Source organism: Takifugu flavidus, chromosome 11, assembly GCF_003711565.1.
Source record: "Takifugu flavidus isolate HTHZ2018 chromosome 11, ASM371156v2, whole genome shotgun sequence".
In the NCBI taxonomy this organism is placed as follows: Eukaryota; Metazoa; Chordata; class Actinopteri; order Tetraodontiformes; family Tetraodontidae; genus Takifugu; species Takifugu flavidus.
The window spans coordinates 14,591,062-14,608,122 of record NC_079530.1 but is presented as its reverse complement, the minus strand read 5'-3'; the positions used below and the strand labels follow the sequence as shown (position 1 = coordinate 14,608,122).

Genomic DNA, 17,061 nt, shown 5'->3' with positions numbered 1-17,061 from the left:
TTTTTAAATAAAAGATCGGTCAATTTAAACTGGTTTTAACCTCGGAACTTTCACGAACATAATATTTACTTAATATCTTTGTGTAGTTGCATTTTGATAAGACAGTTACCATAAACAATTACAGTTTTGAATGTTTGAAGATAAATAGCTCATTTTAATAGAGGCTTCCAAATATAAATCTTTAAACCTACCTTCCTTTTTTATAATAAAAATTTTCTGTGGTATACTCCAACAGCAGAACAACTCCATTTGCTTTCACATCAAGCAGACACTTTAACTTCATTTATTTTAAATGCAATTTGAAAATATACAGTTAAGAAATAAATACATAATAAACAATACAGTATTTAAGGTAGGACCTTCACTAGGCAGAGGACGTTACAGAAGCTTGTGTGTCGTCTGTTTTTGGTGAGTGTACAGTATATTCATGCGGTGACTGAGCTATTTTAATTATTTGAGGAAGCAGTATTATTATAACAGTAGCAGGACAGTTGAAACTCAAAAAACAAAGAACTCAGAGACTACAGACCTCTGCCAAGCAGGTCATTTCCCCACATTTGCTGACTGAAAACCGCAGTAGTATATGTATACGCAGTAGTAATACAAGGTTACATAACATCAAAGCCCCTTGGCTCATCAGCTATGATCTGTAGATGATCAGCCAAAGTTCCGATCACCAACATCTTCCTAAAATACACTTCTTTTGGAGTTATTTTTCCTTCAGGTCAAACAAACATGGCGGTTGTCACATAACCTCCTTGGCAGAGGTCACAATGCCTGGGGTTGTTTTACACTAGGAGCCTTTTTACTCTCTTTATTCACTGAGTTTTTGTTCCAGCTCTGTGAAAACCTTTGCATTGATTTCATCCACTTCATCTTCCACCTGGGCACAGATAATAGACAATATAAGAACAGACATCTAACTGCAAATAACACAAACTGATGCTGCAGGTCACCTGTTCCACACTGTCGACTTCTGGGATGTAAAACTGCAACATGTTCTGAATGCCATTCTTCAACGTGACTGTTGAGCTGGGGCACCCTGTGCAGGAACCCACCAGCTTCAGCTTGACTGTCCCGCTGTCAAACCCTTTAAAGATGACGTCTCCCCCGTCCTCCTGCACCGTAGGTCTGGCAAACACCACAGATGAGAGAGGTTATCGCACAACTAATGCTCTGGGAAGAATTCACAGTACGAACTGTTAGAAAGTGAACATCAGTTAGTCAAAATGCAAGAAACAAAAGCAAAGCTCATGCTAAACCTTCTGCTGAGGCTGGATCAGTACCTGATTCGTGTGTCTAGGAGCTCCTTTATCATTGACACAATGTCATCATCATCTTCAGAGTGACCTAAAGACAATTAAATTGTGGATTTATCAACAAAAAAAAAATTGTGCCTGCAGCAAAGGTGATTAATATGGATTATGGCATACGCACTGCTTTCATTATAGACAACGCCTGTTGTTATTGGGTCACCACTCTCAAAGAATTTAGCTATAGCCTCTGAAACATGGTGCTTTATGCCTATCCAGTCCACGTCCTCATCAGTCTGCCAAAAGATAAGTAAATGTGTAAGCTGATAACCATATGCACAACAACAGAATAATAAACTGACAGTACATTTAATACTTACTTTTGTGACTGTGATGAAATCGGGGCCAAAGAACACACTTTTCACACCCTCGATTTCAAATAGGTCCCTGCAAAGAGATACAGAAACAGGAAATTAGATTTTTTTTCAAGAACCAGTATTTCAAATATACAAATACTACATTGACTAATAAACCATAATACAACTTTGAAAACAGTACCCAACCTGGCTAAAGTAGAACATCCAGCTGAGCTCGGAGAGGGAAAGTCAAGTGTCCCTGCTCCGAGGACAGGTTTACCCGGGAGAAACTTTAAGCTTTGAGGGTTCGGGGTGTCTTGTGTCTGGATGGACAGGTGTCTTTCTGCAACATACAGTACGATTGTTTAGGTTTGAGGACCTTGGGTACGGTTGTGGCAGTATGGCACGATGAATGGAATATTAATGAAATGAAATAGCACGCTGGGTTATTAATGTTGTATCTTAAAGCCCCTCACTAGAAAAATGCACGATTCCAGGTCGATTCGGAGTCGGTATTGTGACGAAGTTCTGCAGCGTGCAAAATGGCTTTTCTGAGCATCTCGTCTTCTCCAAAGACCTGAAAAATACCCACATTGCACAATATCGGTCAAACAACGCATGTTTAAGTACTAGACGTTTTTAAGTAAACTGTTAAACCAATACACTTCATTGTTTGCATAGACGACAACGTTTACAAAATCACAAGCATCGTATAAACCAGTATACACATCCAAATAAGTGAATGGAATCAGTTATCCTCATATAGCATGCTAGTTAGCGGATTAGCTAGTTTCTTCCAACAGGTGTCGCATTTACTAAACTTTCATATAGAACGCGTAGCTTTTCTAGCACGATGGGTGTATTAAACATATGACCGCTGGATCGAACCTGAAATGCGCCGTATTTCTGGCCCGCAACAACTGGCGAAGTCCCCATCTCATGTGCGCCGCCATGTTGGTTGTTTTGGGTATAAGGAACTCAGATCTACAGTATATCCAAATTCTGTTTCCTATCAAAGTCGCTTCTTAAACAACCCCGTTTCAAAACGCCCCAAGACCGAGAACAAGTCTTAACCTGAGTTTAACGGTGTTTTTTTTTCTTTCTAAAATTAACTTAAATTGAAAGTGATGGAATCACGCGACCGGAAACCCTCCTTCTTTAGATTTGATTGGCAGCTGGCAAACAGCGTAAGCAATAGCGCCGCCTATTGGACCGGGGTGTGGTTGAGTAGGTTGATAAAACACAAGCAGAAAAGATATGGATGTTTAATTCGTTCCTCCCTTCCCTGTAGGCCCTGCAATCAACCAGGATACGTGGGACATATTCTACTTTATTATCTACATATTATCACTTTATTATTGTACTTATTCGAGTTACATGTTTTCCTATTTGTGAAGTGTACTAGTCCAGTGTGTCCTGTTCTGATATTCGTGATTACTCTCTTCTTTTAGGGTTCCTGCCCAGTCCAACCTCTTTTTGAGCGTTAGAAAGCTGCCTTTCAGAGTTGACTATGTCCCAGTATTCCTAACATGTTTTTGTAGATGGCGATCCCTTGGGAAATGCGGATTTTAGGTCACAAACCAATGTTTAAAAAGATTTCATACAAATATTAATTCTGTCCATTATATGTCCAAGTTAGTATTACTTATTACTCATTAAAAGAAAAACAAAATAAACCCTGAGTTACTGAGGAAGTATTCTTATCAGTGTAATAACTCATTATTTCACTATTCTTTTTATCGTAGTGCCTGAAAGGGGAAAGCGAAAGGGATGTGGTGAGGTATGGTAATATAAATCATGACAATAGTCCCACCTCAGCACCCGTAGATGCAGGAAGTGACGTATCCAGGAAAAGGCGGAGTCTGCCTCGAACTGACAGCAACCTTGCTAGCAGATTCATTAGCAGCGTCCCTCCTTCTTGTCGTCATGTCTTTCCTTTGGACAAGTTCTGCTTTGCTTCTGAAGTCGTCCAGAGCAGCACCGGCTCTGCTTTCTGCTGCTCGCCTCTACAGCTCAGGTGTGCATTAAAGTAAACAAGGAAAGCCTGGGGCATGCCACAATGTCAAGGTGTTTGCGTCAATAACACGCACGACGCAAAAGCAGACTGCGGGTCAAGTTTGTCCATGTGTGGTCCATTTGCATTCCATAAACTTTGAGATTTAGTTTAGTAAAAAAAGAACAAAAAACGAAAGAAACCCCACAAACTAACACCAGATTTGATTCGGTCCTTCATATTCTATGAAAGGCGAGTCCACAACTTGAACTTTACCTCTTTTACTCACCATAAGTGACGCAATCTACACATTAATGAGTAGACAGAATATGTCGCAGCTTTTTTGGATAGTGCGTCATCAAAAAAAGTGTTATTTAGTTGGACGGGTAATACATGATTTAAAACTGCACTTGAAAATCAACCTCTTAATTCTAATCCATGCATTCCTCTTTTTTTGCGTGCAGGTGGCCAGTATGAGTACATTTTAGTGGAAAAGCGAGGTGAGGAGAACAACGTGGGTTTCATCCAGCTGAACCGACCCAAGGCTCTGAACGCCCTGTGTGATGGCCTGATGCGGGAGGTGGGACAGGCCTTGGACAACTTTGAGGCCGACGGTGGTGTTGGAGCCATCGTCATCACTGGCAGTGAGAGAGCCTTTGCTGGTAATGCGAGGATTCGTTTTTCCATGTTTTCAGCAGACAACGTACTAAAATCTCTGCAAGTGCACCAAGATGAACCTTTTTGTTTTTCAGCTGGAGCAGATATTAAAGAGATGCAGAATCAAACCTTCCAGCAGTGTTTTGCTGGAAACTTCTTGGCTCACTGGAACAGAGTGTCCACCATGAAGAAGCCTGTGATTGCTGCTGTCAATGGTTTTGCTGTGTGTATCATGTATCTCTTCTCAGTGGGATGTTTGTGGCTGCAATCTGTCAGCGGTATATTTGAAAAATTTAGTTAAAGTGGGGAATAATGGGATTATTTACAAAATGGAACCTCTCTCACTTCCTGTTTTATCCATGTGTATCCATTCTGTTCCCTCTACTCTTTCAGCTGGGTGGAGGCTGTGAGCTGGCGATGATGTGTGATATCATCTTTGCTGGGGAGAAGGCACAGTTTGGCCAGCCAGAGATCCTGCTGGGTACAATTCCAGGTAAACATATTCTGATCTACTTGGTGTATTTTGTTTTCATCTTTTAAGGAAGCAGAAGTAGAAGTTATTCTATCTGGGGTTCTGCAGGTGCGGGTGGCACCCAGAGGCTGACCCGCGCTGTGGGCAAATCCCTGGCCATGAAAATGGTTCTAACAGGCGACAGAATTAATGCACAAGAAGCCAAACAATCAGGTAAAAAACTATATATATGAAGTTATATGTTGACTTCAGAGTCTTCCTTTCATAAAGGTTTCACAAAGATCCATGTTCATTGTTTTCTCCTTTTGTTCTTTCTACTAATATTTTGGTTTCCCAGGTTTGGTCAGTGATGTTTATCCTGTCGATCAGCTGGTGTCTGAAGCTGTAAAATGTGGTGAAAAAATAGCTTCCAACTCCAAACTTGTCACCGCTATGGCCAAAGAGGCTGTAAATTCAGGTGTGTAAAATTAGTTGAGTGACCTGAACCTACACAATTGAGTAAAATCAAGTAACTGTTGGTCAATTTATGTAAATGTAGCTTTCGAACTGAGTCTGGCCGAGGGCAACCGTTTGGAGAAGCGCTTATTCCACGCTACCTTCGCTACGGTGAGTGAAAGACTCAATCTGAGAGTGAGATGTTCTGATAGTCCTATGATTTAACATCGTTATTTGGATTTCTGCCTCACAGGAAGACCGTAAGGAAGGCATGACGGCATTCGTTGAGAAGAGAAAAGCCAATTTTCAGGACAATTAAAAGAGCCACGGTCCTTCATTTCCTGATATCAGCTGGTTCTTTGGTTATGTGCAAGCCGTTGAATGCTGTAAAAGCTAAAGTCAATTGATCATATATTGTGGTTATGGCCTTAATTTCAACTTGACTACCGAGCAGTTGGCAAACAGAACACATAGAAAAATGCCTTCACGGCTTTTAACCATTCCCTTGTTTTACGTCATCCTCTGCTGTCTCCACAGTGTTGGAATTATCTTGAGGTGACTTTTGGAAACAGATAAGCTCAGTAGTTTCCCAATGGCTGGATGAAAATTACTCCTCTTTTTGATTAAGATTTGCTTAATTCTGATTAGATCGGCTCTAAGTAAATCTCAAGTAGCCTTTTTGTACCACTTAAGAAAAAAAATCTAGCCACTAACACTTGGTTACCATTTTATAAAAGCAACATATGATGCAGGCAGTGATATAAGCATATTTGTGATGGTTACGTATATGATGTGGCCTCCGTCACTGCCTGTCTTCATCTACAGCTTGATTGTATCTGGAGTGACGTCTCAGCACTGAGCTGCACTATCAGACGTTTGACCACCACGTACAAACTTATCAGTGCGTGTATAACAATAAAATCAGACTATAAAGTGTGCTGACTCGATTTTAAGCTTTTTGTTAAAGAAAAGAAACAACAGCCAATTTGTATTTCTGTCCTTGATTTTTAGACTCGTACCAAAGAACATTCAAAATGCAGTGTGTGTATCTGTATATTTGTATATAAAGTTACAATTTGTAACGAGTGCCTGCTTTATATTGTACAGAATAAGTACAAGAAGCCAGAAATATTTGTATACGTTATAATTGGAACACCTTGGTGACACTGGAATGAGTTAAATCCACTCCCGAAGACAGCCAATCCCACATTTCTCAATGTTTATTCTGAAAGTGCACAGTGGTTCTGCGGAGGTGTGGCGGATCGAGAATGACGAGAATAAGAATCAGCTCTGCTGTCATCGCCCGGTTTCAAACTTGTATGTTATGCATGAGGATGATGTGCTGACAGACTGAAGCTGGCGGCTTGAAGACATTCCCATTGTCATTCCTCTTCTTCATCAACCAGACATGGTTCTCTGGGTTATCCTCCCGGTCTCTCTGGCTCTGGTGTCTTTCCTTGGAACCTGGACCGTGTAAGTTGACCAGAAATAAGAAGTTTTTCATGTGAAAGTTCTGTCTAACACGCTGGGCGCAGAAGCGACGCTCGTCGGTGTCTGGACGATGCTGATCGCGTCAAGCCAACAGGAAGTCAGACGCTAAAAACTAAGGAATCCGGTCAATTTTCAAAGTTAAACACCGCAGTCGGCAAAGTCGATGGCATTTTTGTGTGCGTTTTTATATATTTTTAATGTGTAGTGTATATCTTTGTTCTTTATTTATCGGTAAACAGAGCGCGAGACAGATGCTCTCACACACAGGAAACAGGAAGATGTATAATAGATTAAAAAAAATCAAATATAATAAAAACAAAGACTAAACATTTAAACTAAAGATAAATATTTATTTAAGATTTTGTGTATCTACAGCCGACAACTTCAATTACCCAACGCTGGTATGAGAAGACGCTCAGGAACGCGCGATTGTCTGTGCGGGGCGCGTGAAACGTGAAAGTTTGCTAGCTCCTCCCACCCTACCTGCTAACCTATGATTGGTCAGTTGCGGTTCGGGGGCGGGACAAACGGAAAGGCACTTCCTGCTAGACCATAGGTGTCAAACTCTCGCCCGTGGGCCAAATTTGGCCCGCAATTTAATTATATTTGGCCCGTAAAGCCACACCAATTGACTATTAGAGGTGGCCCGCCGGTATTATCGTTTAAAACGCATGTGCTAATACTACAATGCTCTGCTGGTGTTTTGGTGTGAAAATCCACACTCCACATCAATTGGTGGTGGGAATGCACCAATTTGTGGCTTGCCAACCACCAAGAAAAAGAAAGTAGTCATAGCGACCTTATATGCTAATGCTAATTCTGGCACTACCCCTCTGAAAAATGATTAAAGGCAGAAAATAGGACCTTTCTGAACAGGTAGGAGGCAGAATATATGTTTAGATATATAAAAGATGTACCCGTCTGTTTTGTATGTGGAGCCAATGTGCATTACAAGGAGAACAACAGCAGATGACATGCAATAGTAGATAATATAGAAATATAGATAAAATGCAACACCAAGACAAGCACAAGCACCTGGAAATGATTCAAAGGCGCCAGAAAGTAGAAGAAATGAAAAGGCATTACATTTAAATTAACTTACAATGGCAAAAGATTACTATTGAAATTTAATTCAGAAGGCTGCAAAAAAGAGAAGAAATGAATGCCAGTGATGTGTGCAATAATAAATTATTTATAATTATTGTTTTGTATTGAGCTTTGCTTGTTCCATGTTCAGTTGTTGAGCAAAACTAGTTTGGGTCCATATCAAAAGGTTCCATGTTATAGCTGGAGGAAGATTTTTTCAATAAATATCAATGTTGGCCCGTGACTTTGTCCCCGTTTTGAATTTTGGCCCACTGGGTATTTGAGTTTGACATCTCTGTGCTAGGCACTTCATGCTAGCTTGAATATGAGGAAGTTAGCTGCTTCAGCGGATCATCTTAACTTTTGCACGTAAAATTCTCTTGATTCTGAACCATTCGTGACCTTTCGCAGTGCTCAGTAAGATCTCAGTAGGAATTACATATCCTGCACCTGCCTGAAGGTGTTGATATTAAGATGAATGCAATTACAGCTGATGGAGAAATGGAATTTTCTATAAATTGTAGTATTCTACTTTACAGTATGTATCTTCAACGGAGTACAAAGAAATAGATACATTTTATTTTAATTTGTCTTGTGTAATCCATAACCCCCATTGGTTTTCTGAAATGTACAATATATTTGCAGTGTATATTTGCAATATGCATTCTCATCACTACCAGGTCCAACACAGCCACACTTAACCATACGCAAAGTTATCTGCTCCTACAAACACGCTATGTTTCTGTGAGCAAAAATGTTTAATACCAAAGTGACTATTGATTTTCTATCTTTATTGTTTTTCAGGTATGGTCTGGCCCTCTCCAACAAACATGTGTGCTCTCTCACCGACTGGTAGGTTCTAGCTCTCTCCATAAATCAACACTTGGACGTGTCTCCCGACTGGAACTTGTGTGTTTTTCAGGGGTGGTGAAAACTTCTGCAGGGGGAACCATTCCAGCGGATGCTGCTTGGTTCCCACCATCAGGTGAGAACACGGTCTGGTTATCATCCTCATCCTCTTGCTCGCGGACACTGATGGAATATTTGCATGTGATTCCAGCACAAGTGGGAGAAGTGCACCGGAGAGCTCCCTGTTCAGCGCCACCATCAACGCAGGAGCCTTCCTGTGTGAGTTTCCCTGCAGCAAATCTCCCATTTCAGAAGAGCCGTGTCGCACTGACCTTGACCTCCCTTCCAGTTCTGCTCTTCTGCATCTTCCACCATGCTCATATCCTGGAGAAGCACGCGTGCCACTTCATGCTGAGCAGGGTTGGCCTGGCCTTCGGCGTGGTGGCAGCCATGGGCGCGTTCGCGGCCGGAAACTGCAACGTGAGTACTGCACTTCCTGATGCAGCCCGGGCAGATTGAACAGAGAGCTCATTATTATTGACAGTAAAACCCAACAGCTGCCATATACACAAGCACCTGTCAAGGCGAGCAAATATTTGTACCGTGACCTCTGAAAGATCCGAGGTTGCAAACTGACTGCTGCAGCAGTTCAAACATCATATTGTTGGAAGCAATTTGTAGTTATTCCAGCTTTAACATCAGCTCGTGTCTCCCAGCCAGGTGATCTGCCCGTGCTTCACCACCTTGGAGCTGCCGTCAGCTTTCTGTGCATCTGCTTTTACACCACCATCCTCACGGTGCTGACCAGGCTGTGCACGCTGTCTGGATACGAGCGGATCCTCTTACCGCTACGCGTGGCCTCCACTGTACTCCAGATCATCGTCACCATCTGCTGTATCCTTCACAGGGGTCTAATTCTGTTAGGTTTTTACAATCACAAGCACACACAGAGGTTTATGAAGTGTCGTTTCAGTCCTTCACTCGGAAGCGTCAGACACCATTTTGTCTGTGCAGGCTGAGTACTTTCACGTGCTCCTGTCAGCTGTGTTTGAGTGGATGCTCAGCGTCAACCTGCAGCTGTTCGAGCTCAGCTTCGCTGTGGAGTTCTGCTTCTTCTCCTCCTTCATGCTGGCGAACATCTTTGGCAAACAGGAGGACGAAAAGCCGCTGATGCTCACCATGTCCTGAGGAAGGCCGCCCTGGGCCCCAGATGCCTAAACACAAGAGACAGACAGAGAGCACTAAGAACATGCTCTGGACATTTTTCTGGGAAGGGGTTTATCTGTTTAAGATGTTTAAATTATTTTGATATGATTGACCAGAAACAATTTAGGCGATATTTTAATGAGGGGCCAGATACGAGACCTGTTAACCAGCTGCTTTTCCAGGGTGTGTTCCAATCCAGTCTTTTATTTTGAGACTCGATGACGCCAGACGATCCTGTTTGACTGGATCATAAAGAGAGAACGGTGACAGCATCAGCAGTCCAACACACCCTCTGTACAGACTGTTCAGGCCCGTGTGTGTGTGGCGGTGTCCCATCCTGTTTGATGGGTCATCTGCAGTAGTTCAGCGGTGGGTTTTGACCAACACACCAACTCACATGCACAGCAGCCAGATTTTCAGGACCATGAGCCTCTTTTTCAATATTTCCAACAACTTATTCATTTACCTGGGTTAAAAAAAAGACTAAAATAATCCCAGGAAACTGTGGTTTGTATTCCACGTGCCTCAGAGTTTCAGAAAAAAGTATTCAAATTCAATTCAACTTTGTTTCTCTGGCATGTTACAATCAGAATGTCTCCAGGTGCTTCACAGAAGGGCGAACAGGGGACTCTCACGGTCCTTCAGCTTCCTGCTTCAGAGTCTGTACATTTTCAGGAATTTGCTTCTGTGTGAGCTCGACAGCTCAGACTTTCTGGTGAAGTTCTTCCTCGTTAATGATGCCAAAAAGAGCCCAGAACTCGTCTATCCAGTTATCACATTTCTCTGATGATCACACAACATAGAAATGTAATAAAGGATTCTCGGTAATCTCGTAAGCCCCAACCCTCCCTACAGCCTCACGGAACGTTTGCAGTTGAGGGAAAGTTTATTTCCTGTGCAACTTTGGCAGATTTTTCAAAATCCCAGGCAAATGATACAAGTTTTTTGATACAGGGGCTGATGGTGCTGGACCTGAGAGGGTTTGATGGTGAATCAATCCTCAGCTGACGTTTACGGTGAAAGATTTAAACTGTTTAAAGACTGGGACACATTAGGTGTTAGTGGAGCCAATGGATCAAACTTCAGCTGTAATTGTGATGCAGCACTTTTCCCTCTGTCTGAATGTGTTCAAGCAGACGTTAGATAAGAACGCTACAACTTTGGGGCAGTAGCTCAGTCTGTTGGGGTCTGAACTGGGAAGCAGAAGGTTCCTGGTTCAAGCCCCAGAGCAAACACCCCCCCCTCCCCAAACATGCTCCAGCAGCAGGGGGAGGCAGCACCAAGCTAACCTTGGTACCCTGCTCACCTGCGGTGACCCAGGCAACACAGCATGATGACTGAGCTTCAGCAAACAAGCATTTTTCCCCTCATAGAATTTCACAAAGAGTCCCATATTTAATGCAAAGCACTTAAACTTTACTTGAAAGAAGGTAATATACATCCTGGAATTACAGATAATAAAGATACATGAGCAAAACTCTTTTCACAATGAATGTATTTCTCTTGCATCAACCAATAAGGGAGTGACATTATCTACACTTTTAGTAATGAGACAGCAGAGAGCACACTTAATTCTGTCAGCATCGTTACTGTATGGTACAAAAAAGGTCATCTATATGCAGTAGTCAACATCGTTAACCTTTTTTTTTTTTAAAAAAAGAAATTGAACAAACACAAGCTTCAAGGTCATATTTCAACTAAAATGTTAACTAAATGCATACATTATAAATAAATGTAAAGGAAAGGAAAACAGGTACAAAAGTTCTAGAAGCATTTTCCCCACCGTTCCAGCATGGCTGAAATGACAAGTGGAGTTAAATCCAAACCTTACACTTTGGAGCACGAGCCTGGCTTTCACACCTTTAAGATACTGTAGATTTTTAGATGCGTAACACTTCAGGATAAATCACATTAAAATTGCCCTTAAAATCTGTGAAAGTAGACGTGTTTTCGCGTGAGCGTTACTTAGTGAGGAGTCAGAAAATGGCGTGAGGTGAAGCACGAGGCAGAAGAGTCGTCTCCTGCCATTAACTACTGGGAAAAGAAGACAAAGAGCTGGTCCTTAGCTAAACTAGAGTGTCACCACTGTATCAATCACAGAACTTGTTAACTGTAAAAGCAAACAATTTATCCTCTCTTGCTCGCGGACATCAACTGGAGCCAGATTTTCCAGTCCCCTCGTATTCATCAATTTCTCATCTGTGTGTGTGTGTGTGGGAGCTCTGTACACATGAACAAATCTCTTAATAAAAGGAAATGACACTACAGTAGTTGACAACTCAAGTCCTGGTGGTGATGCAGTTTGATAATTGTTTAAATCTACAGCGACTTGGAAGAGGTGTTCAAATGGAGTACATGTTCTTGGTGGTGGAGCCGCTCTTGCTGGATGTGTCGTCGTGTGACTGATAGCCGAGCATGGCTTTGATGGGGATGTTCAGACGCTCTTTATAAAGTTGCCTGTGGAGAGATGGAAGGTGTAAGGACCGGGCAACGATCAAGGCTGACGCGTGTCGCCACCTAGTGGTCAAATAGGCGAACAATCTAGTCTGCCAACAAGATGAGGAGGCATGTTGGTGAAGAACAAATCAAAACATGTTTTTATCAACTGTGGTGTAGCGATGACCGGGTTATTTACCCTATCGTCATGATGGCCTCCCTGTTTTGGCAGTTGCTTGTCCAGATGGCTATTTTGTCACCTTTAGGTCGAACGTTGACCACAGCGCCACAAACGTCGTCACTTGCCTCGTCAAATGACTCCCCGACTAAACACAAGAGCTGCAAAAAACAAGCAAACAAACAAGCAAACAACCCAGATTAAATCTGTGGTGCACTACAGTTGTTGTGGAATGACATAAAAACCCATTTAAGCTCCATCACAAACGTTTCCGTACCGTCTCCATCCAGAAGCGATCGAGGTCATTGTGCCTCTGTTGTTTGTTGAGGGTCATCAGCCATCGGCCCCCCAGCTTGTTCCTGTCATCCTCCCACATTGGTTTAATCCCATCCTGGAATAATAAGAGACAACAAAAATGTTACAATGTCCCTTAAAGAGAGATGAAAAGCAGCCCTGACTGGAGCACCATGCAGGATTTGAAGGCGGATGCTTAAGGGCGGGTCCAAGCTAGGCACAACTGATTCACACTGATCAAGCACTTGTTACAGTGTTGTTGTGTGTCAAATTACACTTTCCACTGGCGTGTGTCATTCTGTGTTTGACGTCTCCGCACAACCAGCGTGGATATACATAAACTGCGACTGAAGCTACATAAACAAGCAGAAACTTTTGGGGGGAGACTCGTCCTGGATCCAGGCTCCGAAAGTGAAACCAGCCTTGTGTTTATATCTCCACAAACAATGAATGCAGCTGCACTTTCACGGTAAAACAGAACACCAAAGCTCACCTTAAATAAACAGTAATCGCAGCCGAAGCCAAGCTTGCTTGGTTGCTGTATGTGGTTGTACAATCTGCAAAACAAGAGCAGGGTTGACATTGAGGAAAAAAGTCCCGACGACCTCCAGACAGGACACGATCACGCCTGTAAAGCGCTGAAACTGAAACACACATAAAAAGCCGCCAACGGGGCAGCAGGTCTTATAATTCCAATCTGACATGAAAGTGAGACCTGCATTTTTTTAAAGGCCAAAACATCAAATTTTATCTCACATGCTTTGAGATGGGCTCGAAAGGAGCTGAATCTCACTTCCAGGACGTACAGGCCAGGTTTAGGAAAACCATTTCTGATTAGGAACAGAACATGGAATTGCCTAGCAACCCAGCCCATATCCAAGTTACTCAAGACATTTATGTAACACGTCATCTAGTAGAAAATAAAGTGCAGAATTATTTCACAGAGCACGCAAACTTACGCCCAAAAGTCTTCCACCGTGTCAAACTTGGAAATGAGACGCAAGTTCTCTGTCCAGCTTTTACTCTTGTCGTTTTTGAAATACCACAGGGCCCATCTGAGAGAGAAGTTGTTGGAGGAAATAGGTTAAAATGGTCAAGAGCAACGACAAACAATAGCTGCTTCAAACAGCAAACTGTTTCATAATACAAACACTCCTAGTAAGCTTGAGTAGAAAAAGCAAACGTCTGCAGGTGATGGATATCAGGTTTCACCCCAATGACCTGGATGAGTCTTAGTTATTTCTGTCTCACTAGTCCTCCTTAAACTCTCTGCCCCACCCAAGGTTCACCGACATGTGAGGAACCCAAACACATCCAAAATCACAGTGTAGCTGCAACACCATGCTGTAGTTACCCAACAATGTGGTGAGGAACCAGACTGAAGGAAGTGTTTTCATGTTTAATACTGAGCCACAGTCAGACACGAGGTCACCGTCCTGCTGGATTTATCAACACACGTGCGCTCAAAAGGTCCACCCATTCCAGCCAGAGGCACAGGTGGGACGCTAAACACAGGTGCAACTTTCTGAGTGACTGACAATAAGTAAACTTTAAAAAGACAAGATAAGAGCAACTGTGTGACTGTCGCTGTTTGTACTGAAGAAATATTTGTTCTAATCACAGAAGATGAAAAATGTGAAAATAATACGGCATATTAAATAAATTCTGGGCACCTAAAACCAGATAAAAGATCAGCGGATTTTCCGTAAAGCTGGACAAACAAGCAGAACAGCCTAGACGTGACTTAGTAACTTAATTATTCAGCGTTTCTAACCCGACTGTACAAAGCCCCTGAATGGGCCACCAACACAGAGTGATAACAGTTTGTAGAGGACAATAGGGAACAATTCCAACAGGAACCGGCAGAGTATGAAGAACAATTCCTCATTGTCAGCCTCCAATCTACCACTTCCAACATTTCAATAAGATCTATTGATCCATCACAAGTGAGACAAATTACAAATTTGTCAACACAAATCTTTAGATTTAACATAAATCCTCAGTCACGAGAAAATAAAAGTTTTACCCTAGACGAATATAACTAGACGCCGTACACAAACCTTAGAGTGTTAAATTTCAATTTTCAAGTTATTCGTACCACCAACAGACCTGTGTCGACAGAAAAAGAATACGATACTTACACCAGGATATGCAAATGAGCCAGATTAGCATAAGAACAGCCTTCTATGCCAGTCCAGGGACCTTACCCCATTCAAACACTGCAGCTGCTGAATTCTCACCTGTTTTGCAAGGGGTGCTTGATGGAGCTGTCAGAACCTGCAGCTACTTGGCTTTCAGCCTGTTGGTCTTCAGTTTCAGTTGTCTTCTGAAGAAAAGTACAGTTTCTATGAGACATTTGACAGATCTACACCAGCAGAATCAACCCTGAACCATTGCACGGTGTCTTGAGATAAGATTGCAAATTATAAATGGAATGCTGGAGGATGGGGAGTTGTGCTAATATTTTTACCATTGTGGCTTCATGGGGACGTTTGGAAACCAGTAGCAACAGTTGGAAACCAACTCATCTTAAAATCAGTCCAATTATATCATTATTATGATCTTTACCCCTGAGAGAAAGCTCCATGCAACTAAGTCGTTTAGCTTCTAAGCCCGTTGCTCCACTTTTGTGTCACACATGACATTTTGCAATAACATCAAAACCATCTAAAGCTAAAAACTACCGGAATACACAGATGGCCAATTTTATAAAGTCGAATCATTATTATAACACGACGAATCAGGCAAGAAAAGGACGAAAAACTCACCGGAGGGTAAAAAATACGCATAAAATAACCAAAATAAATAATATTAAACTAAAATTGAGTTAAGTAAGATTGCTTGTAGCAGACGTACGGGGCTAGCTAAAAGCTAGTTACACACGTGTCCACATTGTACAATCATTTTTACAATCGCACTCAAATTATTTAGAAATAAACATAGGTAACGGCAAATACCAACTCGTGATATTTATTCCAATGTTAGTACATTTAATAGATATCAATGACTGAAGTCTGAATGGGCGATATCTGTCCCTCCCTGCCAACAAAGTCAGGCACTGCCTTAACCATCCCAACGCTAGCCACGCTAACGCTGCAATCCACGCAAACTGACATCTGTGGCCTAAAAAAACGCACTGCTGCCGAGAATAATACGCGACGTTTCAAGAAGGCGAAAACTCAGAATTGTTTCCAAATGCGGCTCACATCCCCGTGCACGCAGATCGAATTTTCCAACGCTCTCTCGTCTCTCTTACCGGCTCCGACGTCGCCATCTTGACAGCAGAAATGTTCTGCCTGTTCGGCGCTGCTGCGTCACTCAACCGGCCACGCAGCTACGGAAGCCGCGTAGGGCCACGCGGATGTGGGTGGGGCCAATCTATGTATTATATTATATTAGTTAAAACCCCACAAAACTGTTATTTGCTGCTCCTTTAGACGTGCACTAAAATATGACCACGTGAAAGAAGACCAAAATACACTTTTATCAGAACATCTGGCTGACAAAATAACCTTTAAAAAGAAATGTGATCTCCAAATCTTCTGAAAGGCTTAAACATGTTACCTCATGTGTTACTGTTATTAACATTATGAGAGACATTTTAGAGAAATGACACACTATTTTCTAAAAGTTTAGCTACGCCAAAGTGCATCAATGCATCGTACTAATACTTTATCAACTCGGGTCTGTAAGGTAACATAGGAAAAGGTAATTTCCAAATGTCCACTCGATAATTTTTGATTAGATTTAACCAGTAATAAAAATATAAAAATAAAAAGAAACACAAGTGCTTTTATGAGAATGGCAGACATATTTTACATGCATTCATTCACATGTGACTTTAATCTGATGTCTTCAGGATGTTTTCATGGGAGGACGAATGCTTGACAGGCAAGCCCCTCCCAAGGCCTCCCCAAATGTGGCCTGGAGTGTCAACAGCTTTGACAGACTAAGGGTTGAAAGAGGCCATGCAGATGCACTCACATTTTACACTCCTCTAACACTTTATCTGTGAATTCCTTGATCTCGCTGAATAATTTTTGAAGCTCGCTGTGAGAGAAGATACAAAAATACTTGACTTCATTTTGGGAGTTTCAGCTCTGGTCAAATTCCTGCTTCCTGACAAGCTTGGAGGTAAAAACAACAATCAAATTTCATTTGAAAGCCACCGATATTCTCTTCTCCTGTGTTTTCATCGAAGTTTTTCATCTAGACGTGGCAGAGATCATGTGATTTTATTTCCATCTCTGAATGGAGAAAAACAAGGCTCATCCCAAAACACCTGGACAATAAAATTCAAACAGTAACTATGAAACAATAACTCATCCTGCTATTATAGTGATGGAATATTAAAA

At 42.0% G+C, this 17,061-nt stretch overlaps 4 protein-coding genes across 4 annotated transcripts; 2 read left to right on the top strand and 2 right to left on the bottom strand.

The window, feature by feature from the left end:
- Positions 1-248: 248 nt before the first annotated feature.
- On the bottom strand, positions 249-2,786 carry zgc:110319 (uncharacterized protein LOC796111 homolog). The gene is made up of 8 exons (XM_057047188.1): positions 2,498-2,786; positions 2,086-2,186; positions 1,817-1,952; positions 1,634-1,700; positions 1,438-1,549; positions 1,287-1,350; positions 957-1,131; positions 249-883 (listed from the first exon to the last, which is right to left on the bottom strand). The coding sequence occupies exons 1-8, from the start codon at positions 2,560-2,562 to the stop codon at positions 815-817; spliced, it is 789 nt and encodes a 262-aa protein (XP_056903168.1). The 5' UTR covers positions 2,563-2,786; the 3' UTR covers positions 249-814.
- A 661-nt stretch (positions 2,787-3,447) lies between these two features.
- Positions 3,448-6,157, top strand: echs1 (enoyl CoA hydratase, short chain, 1, mitochondrial). Its single transcript, XM_057047177.1, has 8 exons — positions 3,448-3,626; positions 4,067-4,264; positions 4,355-4,482; positions 4,653-4,752; positions 4,840-4,944; positions 5,069-5,188; positions 5,270-5,337; positions 5,420-6,157. Exons 1-8 carry the CDS (start codon positions 3,536-3,538, stop codon positions 5,483-5,485), a joined length of 876 nt encoding a protein of 291 aa, XP_056903157.1. The 5' UTR covers positions 3,448-3,535; the 3' UTR covers positions 5,486-6,157.
- A 205-nt stretch (positions 6,158-6,362) lies between these two features.
- si:dkey-228d14.5 (uncharacterized protein LOC796266 homolog) lies at positions 6,363-11,446 on the top strand. The gene is made up of 7 exons (XM_057047189.1): positions 6,363-6,639; positions 8,548-8,595; positions 8,666-8,728; positions 8,804-8,871; positions 8,942-9,072; positions 9,309-9,486; positions 9,587-11,446. Exons 1-7 carry the CDS (start codon positions 6,575-6,577, stop codon positions 9,778-9,780), a joined length of 747 nt encoding a protein of 248 aa, XP_056903169.1. The 5' UTR covers positions 6,363-6,574; the 3' UTR covers positions 9,781-11,446.
- On the bottom strand, positions 11,193-16,082 carry eif4e1c (eukaryotic translation initiation factor 4E family member 1c). The gene is made up of 7 exons (XM_057047191.1): positions 15,963-16,082; positions 14,947-15,032; positions 13,666-13,761; positions 13,200-13,263; positions 12,690-12,803; positions 12,434-12,573; positions 11,193-12,255 (listed from the first exon to the last, which is right to left on the bottom strand). The coding sequence occupies exons 1-7, from the start codon at positions 15,978-15,980 to the stop codon at positions 12,141-12,143; spliced, it is 633 nt and encodes a 210-aa protein (XP_056903171.1). The 5' UTR covers positions 15,981-16,082; the 3' UTR covers positions 11,193-12,140.
- Positions 16,083-17,061: the final 979 nt, after the last annotated feature.